The sequence below is a fragment of the Furipterus horrens genome, unplaced genomic scaffold (assembly GCF_987537825.1).
Source record: "Furipterus horrens unplaced genomic scaffold, mFurHor1.1.pri manual_scaffold_6, whole genome shotgun sequence".
NCBI lineage: Eukaryota > Metazoa > Chordata > Mammalia > Chiroptera > Furipteridae > Furipterus > Furipterus horrens.
In genome coordinates this window covers 73,948,556-73,955,941 of record NW_028327176.1, presented here as the reverse complement: position 1 = coordinate 73,955,941, position 7,386 = coordinate 73,948,556, and the positions used below count along the sequence as shown (strand labels likewise).

At 58.2% G+C, this 7,386-nt stretch overlaps 1 protein-coding gene across 1 annotated transcript; it reads left to right on the top strand.

Annotated features, from left to right (window-relative positions):
* Positions 1-2,390: 2,390 nt before the first annotated feature.
* ADRA2B (adrenoceptor alpha 2B) lies at positions 2,391-4,400 on the top strand. The gene has a single exon (XM_090280349.1). The coding sequence runs from the start codon at positions 2,806-2,808 to the stop codon at positions 4,150-4,152; it is 1,347 nt and encodes a 448-aa protein (XP_090136475.1). The 5' UTR covers positions 2,391-2,805; the 3' UTR covers positions 4,153-4,400.
* The last annotated feature ends 2,986 nt before the right edge of the window (positions 4,401-7,386 follow it).

The following is a 7,386-nucleotide window of genomic DNA, read 5'->3' as shown; positions in this document are numbered from 1 at the left end:
GGTGGAACAGGAAGCAGGAAGGTGTGGAGGGGAGATGGAGAGCTGCAGTGAGAAGCAGGAATCCAGTTATATAATGGCCCCCACTGCCTCCCAAACCAGAGGCATATCTGGAGGGTGGGGCTGATGACACAGAGCCTGGGGTGGTAGCTGAGCCTCATGGGTGCTTGCAGACTGCCTCTGACTGTCTCCACCTGGGCTGGTACCCAGCAGGGCCTGGTGCTGGGCAGGCTGGGAGCTGCCCCTTCAGGTGAGAATCCCTCATTGGGATGTGCATGGGGCAGGGGAGGGAGTAGAGTAGTTCTGATCTCAGTTCCTTCAGTATTCTTGTGGCCTGGCCTTTTAAGGAAAATGGCCCAGAGACAAAGACTGATGCTGGTTGTAGTTTCTGTGCCCTCCCTCACCCTCCACCTGCACCACCACCACCATCAGCCTCAGTATGGTTGGATAGGGTGAAAAAGTGGTCCTTCCCAAGCCTACTTGGGTTGCCAGGGCTCTCAGACTGCACAGCTGGGAACAGGGAGCCATGGGGATAGGCAGGAACATACTTAAGTGGGTGCTACCCAGGCTCCAATGGTCACCCTCTGTCCTTCCTTGTGGAAGGGGTTACTCTCCATCCCTGGCAACTATGGGTCCAGACCCTGCCCAGCCCAGCAACTGGGGAGGATGCATCCATAAAACCTGCCTCTGAATAGGACAAGAGAGGCTGGCTACCCTCTTGGAACCCAGCCTAGACAACACTGGACCCATTCAGCTGTGGGCACTTGCATCTAACAGAGGGTCTGGCTAGGCTGACAGCCCAGGATCAAGGAGGAACACAACTCCGCACCCATACATACCACGTGGCAGGGGGATCTGGGATACCGCCCACCTGAACCCGAGTAAGGATGAACCATTGTCTGTGGGCACTGAGAGGTAGCACTCCCTGCTCCCACAAGGATGGAGCTGACAGGAGGAAGGTCCAGTGAGCACTGACTTAAGGAGGGTCCTGTGGCACAGCCCTGCTTTTGGAGGCTGATAGGTACTTATTTATACAGAGGATGTCATGCAGCACTGTGTGCTAGAAATACACGGCCAGGCTCTAGGCTGGGGTGATAACATGAGGGGCTCAGAAGCAGCGGAAAAGGTGCTCATGGGGCTGCCCAGGCTGGGCCTGGTGGTGGTGGCCGACAGGAGAGTGGGTAGGAACAGGGTGTCTGAGAGAGAGCTGTGGCTCCACAGCTCTTGGAGGCCAGGATGGGGATGGACCCGGTGTGTGCTTAGTCAGAAATTTCTTCTTACCTCAACTCCTTTTCCCAGGGCCAGCGGGGGCGCAGCTTGCATATGGGCAGTCAGCTGGACTGGACAGGGAGCAAGGGAAGCGCCTCCCTTCACAGCTGCCCCTGAGACCCGTTTTTTCTTTGAGACCTCCACTAAGTCTCCTTGCTCTGAGCCAGGGGACACCCTCTTCCTAACCTTCAAGAGGTTGAGTTTGCCCAGAGTCCCCCTACGCCAAACAAATCTTTGCCTGCAACTCGGTTGTTGTGAGATTTGAGTCCAAGTCAGTTTTCTTCTTACGTCTTTGTCCTTAATGGAGGAAACCGACGCAGCTGCAGGAGAAACAGCACAACTGAAGCCATAAATTTCAGAGCACTCGCCTGCCTCTCTGACTTGGAGCGTTTCAGGGCCCCGGACACCGCGCGGACGCGGGTCCCCGCCAGCCGCTAACAGCAGCAGAGGGCGCTCACCACCCGGCCACACAGTGTGTCCCCCACCCTCCGCAAGCTCGACGGGAACTTAGTCCGGGCCGGAACTTATTAGGAGTCGGGGTTCAGGGCAGTCCCCTCTCTTCCCCCACCCCCTCCGCTTGCCTTCTTTCTCGGGCGCCGGCGTGGTTGCAGTTTACTGTGCTCCAGCGCCCAACACCCACCCACTCTCTCCTTGGGGCTCTTGGGCAACGGGAGCAGAGATCAGCCGGTGCCCACTGTCCTAACCTCCCGGGCTCGGCCCCAGCCCCGTATTCCGTAGGAGAGAGGTCCCCTTCGGTGCCTGTGGCCGAGCCCGAGCAGCGTCCCTGCTCCCCGCGCACACTGACCCTTCCACCGCTGCAAGCATCCTTCCCAGCGCCCGGAAGATCCCAGATGCCGGGCCCCTCGGACCTCGGGTGCTCAGAGGCGGGGGGCAAGACACGGAAAGGCTGCATCCCCCAGTCCTCGGCGCGGCGCCCCTCCACCCAGCGGCCGCCAGCCGCCCGCCCCACGCAAGCCCCACGCCCGTCCCGCCTCCTGCCACCACCGCCTCCTGTCCTCCCCCCCACCCCCCGCCTCCAGTCTCCTCCCTCCTGCCACCGCTGGTCGGCTCCCCACTCCTCTGCCGCTACGGGCTGCCTGCTGGCGCGACTCTGGGCCCGAGCGAGCGAGCAAGCAAGCGCTGCGACTACCGCGCCTCCTCCGAGAACGGGTGCGCGTCCCCCCCGCAGCCCGTGGGACCCCCGGCCCCCGAGAACGTCCAGAGCCTCGGGTGGGAGGGCGCAACTTTCCCCCTTCCCTGGCGGGGCGGGGCCAGCAGAGGGACAACTTGAAAAACTTCTAGGGGCTGACGGCAGGGACACAGGGCTCCTCCTGTGGAAAAGGATGTAGGAGAGTGGTGCCTGGCCAGAGCCTTCCCCCATCCTCCCGGATCCCGGTCGCCCCGGCCATGGGGCTCCAGCACCCTCAGCGCCGCCAGGAGGGCGAACCCCTCGTCTAGCCTCGCTGGGTGTGCCAGCACTGTCGCCCGCTGTACTGTCGCTGGGCAACCGACGCCCCCTCTGGCCTGCTCGACCCTGCCATGGACCACCAGGAGCCCTACTCCGTGCAGGCCACAGCGGCCATCGCTGCGGTTATCACTTTCCTCATTCTCTTCACCATCTTCGGCAACGCGCTGGTCATCCTGGCGGTGTTGACGAGCCGCTCGCTGCGCGCCCCGCAGAACCTGTTCCTGGTGTCGTTGGCTGCCGCCGACATCCTGGTGGCCGCGCTCATCATTCCCTTCTCACTAGCCAACGAGCTGCTGGGCTACTGGTACTTCCGGCGAACGTGGTGCGAGGTGTACCTAGCCCTGGACGTGCTCTTCTGCACTTCTTCCATCGTGCACCTGTGTGCCATCAGCCTGGACCGCTACTGGGCTGTGAGCCGCGCTCTGGAGTACAATTCGAAGCGTACCCCACGCCGCATCAAGTGCATCATCCTCACTGTGTGGCTCATCGCAGCTGTCATCTCGCTGCCGCCCCTCATCTACAAGGGTGACCAGGGCCCCCAGCCCCGCGGGCGCCCGCAGTGCAAGCTCAACCAAGAAGCCTGGTACATACTGGCCTCAAGCATCGGGTCCTTCTTCGCACCCTGCCTCATCATGATCCTCGTCTACCTGCGCATCTACGTGATCGCTAAACGTAGCCACCGCAGAGGTCCCAGGGCCAATGGGGGCCCTGGGGAGGGTAAATCTAAGCAGCCCCACCCGGTCCCTGGGGGAGCTTCAGTCAAACTGCCAACCCTGGCCTGTCATTTGGCTGCTTCCGGAGAGGCCAATGGGCACTCTAAGTCCACTGGGGAAAAGGAGCATGGGAGGACCCCTGAAGATCCTGGGAACCCTGCCTTGCCACCCAGCTGGCCTGCCCTTCCCCATGCAGGCCAGGGTCTGAAGGAAGGTGTTTCTGGGGAGTCTCCAGAAGAGGAAGTTGGAGAGGAGGAGGAGGAGGAGGAAGATGAAGAGTGTGAGCCTCAGGCCTTGCCAGCATCCCCTGTATCAGCTTGCAACTCATCCCAGCAGCAGCCACAGGGCTCCCAGGTGCTGGCCACCCTGCATGGCCAGGTGCTCCTGGGCAGGGGTGTGGGTGCTGCAGGTGGGCAGTGGTGGCGTCGGCGGGCTCAGCTGACCCGGGAGAAGAGGTTCACCTTTGTACTGGCCGTGGTCATAGGCGTCTTTGTGCTCTGCTGGTTCCCTTTCTTCTTCAGCTACAGTCTGGGTGCCATTTGCCCACAGCATTGCAAGGTGCCCCATGGCCTTTTCCAGTTCTTCTTCTGGATTGGCTACTGCAACAGCTCACTGAATCCTGTCATCTACACTGTCTTCAACCAGGATTTCCGCCGTGCCTTCCGAAGGATCCTTTGCCGCCAGTGGACCCAGACGGCCTGGTGAGCCGCCTGCCTGCTGTCCTTGTGGGGTTGGTGCCAGGTGGCACCAGGACCACCCTGCTTCCTACCCTGTTTTATGTAGCCATCTCCCTGGGGCTGTCTGGTCTCTGCCCAGGTACTTCAGGCCTCATTTTGGGAGCACCCTGGGAGTGACATGGGTGAGGTTGCTGCTCACAGGGGTCTATACTAAGCCTTCCTTTGCTGGCTAAGCTGTGGGGGGCATCTTCTCCACACCCTGCCTGTGCACAGAGAGATGGAGGAAGCCTGGACCTTCCTGAGTGTGACTGAGGCCAGGCTGGGTTAGAGCCCCTCCCTCCCAGAACCTTGGAACCCTGTAAGCTTTCTTGAGCACCTTGTGGTCCCTGGCAGGCCACTTGCTTGTGGTGTTTTGTTTCCTTTCCACCTTCCCCAGTAAAGAGCAGGAATCGGGCCTTCCACTCTCCGCAGGAGGGCCCGCTGCCGAGGAGGAGGGACACAACGGCAGCCATGCATCCATGTTCATGGCCCATGGACCCCATCGGACACTGGATGGGGGTTTATGGGCTGGCACTGTCCCTGGGCCCTTTTTCCCTTCCCCTTGCCTTTGGATTTGTAGCTGCTTTGAAGGCTAGAACTGTGATCTGTGTCGCACCCGGTGCCCCTCTAGAGACCTGGCCTCTGCCTCAACAGGACATCCCTGATCACGAGCATTCACTCCCTGTAAAATCCAGGGCGACAATAACTTGCCGCCTACTTGCTGCAGGGAGATGAAAGGCATTGCAGAAAGCTTTGAGCTCCGTGGGGGAACCAAGAGAACCAGAAAATATGATTATTTGGTGATATAAAAATCTTCTTTCTCTGTATTTACCACCGCCTGTCTTCCTGTAGCCTTTTGTTCTGTGCCTGGGGTGTGTGAACTCCTACCCCAAACTGTAAGTGGGGAGAGGCAGACAGAATGACTATTTCAGTTAAAGGATTTCTTTGAGAATGTGTTCTTGTGCCTGCAAAGGTTTAAGTCATTATGCTGCATGACAACTTCTTGACATTTCACTGGCAACACCGAAAGGGTTTTTTTGTGGCTAGGGCCATCGAATGGGGGAATGGGGGATAAGCCTTTTGTCATCAAGTAGGTAAATTGTTTTCCCAAGAGAGTTTAAAATACCCACACCCTGGGAATAGTCTGACAGAAGAGCCTGTGGCAGGTGACAGAGCTGCCAGGTGGGGTTCTGGGCTGGGGCAGGTGAGCAATGGCCTTCTGGATGCCTGGGGGAGCCTTGCATCAGAGTGCCAGGCAGAGCTGTAAGCCCCAAATGGGCCCCTGTGATGCACAACTGATGCCCCCCTGGGTGGGTGTTGGCTGGCCACCTCCAACTCAGCTGTTTGGCTCTATCCCACTGATGGGGCTCCAGGGTCCTCTTCCTCCTAATTCTCAACCCCCACCCCATACCCTTGAACCCAGAACAATTTGGAGCACATGAAGGCTGTTTCCCAGTGGTCCCCTGTGGGAGTGCCTGACTTCAACAGTAAACCAGTGGGTTCTTAGCTGGGGGTGTGGCTAAGTGGCAGGGCACTGTTGGCACTCTGATGGACCTGGTCAGATTGGGAGGGGTGCTGAAGGCATTTTCTGTGGTGGAAGGAATGGAGCAGACCAAAAAAAGTCCCTCAGTTCACTCCTCAGTCTCAGTGTGAGGCCAGGGCATTGCCCTTGGGCAGGGCTGGGTCGTTAGGTGGACCCAGGGGAAGGGCTGACTTGTGACATCTTCTGACTGGTCTCACATGTGCCCCAGGACACCCCTACTGTTGTTGCCTGTGGCCCCCTCTATTGTGATATGCAGATTTTTTTTAAAGGTCTGAGCTATTTTATCAATAAAAGATATTTTGTGATAAGCATACTGTGACATTGTTCCTCAGCTACTTGTAGCAGACTTGACATGGGCCAGTTGCCCTCCCCTCCTCCCAGTGTGGCCAGCTGGTACCCATTCAACTGCCTGCCCACCTGCTTTATCTGCACATCATCCCTCATTCTTCATTACAAGACAGTGGGAATGGAGTGTCCAGAGGAGCCCAAGACTGGCTGCTTGGGGAAGGAGGAAAGGAAGCCTTACCAGAGGTGGTGTCCTTCGGTCTGGGTCTTGGGGAGAGAGCAGGAGTATACCCACAGGCAAGATAGGACAGACTTTTGGGCAGGGAAATGCATATGCAAAGAGTGCACACCTTATGTGGTGGATTTGGCTGTTTGAGAGTCAGCTGAAAGCTGGCCTTGCTGGGCAGTTAGGTGCAGGAGTGGGGGCCAGAGGAGGTGGTCTGACAGCATCCACATGGTGTGGGAGGGAAGACGGGTACTCTGTGGACTGTAAGCTGCTGCCTTCAGTGAGGGCGGGAGAGGGAATGGGGCTGATCTGCTTCAGGCTGTTTCACACTGAGATTCAGTCATGGTGTCTGAGCTGGAGTCTCCTCATTTCCAGATAAAGCACCTGAGGCCCCACAGCTTCTCTGCAAAAGGGTTCAGTCCACCAGTTCTCCTGTCCCATCTTGGAGAGGACAGCCTCAGGCCAGATACAGCAGGCTGGTTGCAGGGCCAGTGGAGACTGGGGTAGGTAGGGTGGTGCCAGGGAGGGTGCAGCCTGGAAGGGGAGGGTGGGGAGGAGCAGTGAGGCCCCCCAGGTCTGGAGGTCTGGAAGTGTAAGGACACTCTTCACTTCCATGTGCCCGCCAACACTGGTATTCTTGGCAGTGTGGAGCTCAGCTGAGAACTTACCAAGAACGTCAAGCCCCACTATGAGGAGTTCCCAGCCCTTCCCACCAGCCCGAGCCCACCACCAAGGCCCTGAGGACTGTTGAGGGCAGATCAGAGTAGTTCATCTTTCCCTTGAGCTGACTGATCTTCTGGAACTCTGTCTGATTAACTTGTTAGTCATCTAGGCCCAAGCTCTTGCCACTTGACCACACTGTTCCATGTTGCCTGGGGTTCTACCAGGGGCAGGCCCATGGGCCTGGGGGAGGAGCTCCCTCCTAGTCTCTGGAGATGGTGGCAGAAAATTTCCCTGCTGGAGCTGGACTATTGGCATCTCATTCTGAATACCTTATCTCATTTGAGCCTCACAACCTTGCCAGGTGTGGTACCTTTACAGAAGAGAAAACTGAGGCTAGGTCCCCGAATCACAACGCTATGAAATTCAGTTGCAGAAAAACTGTGGTCCTGTCTCTGGCACCAGCTTTCATTCAGTGGCCTGGCTGGATTCAGCAGGTGCAGTGCTGT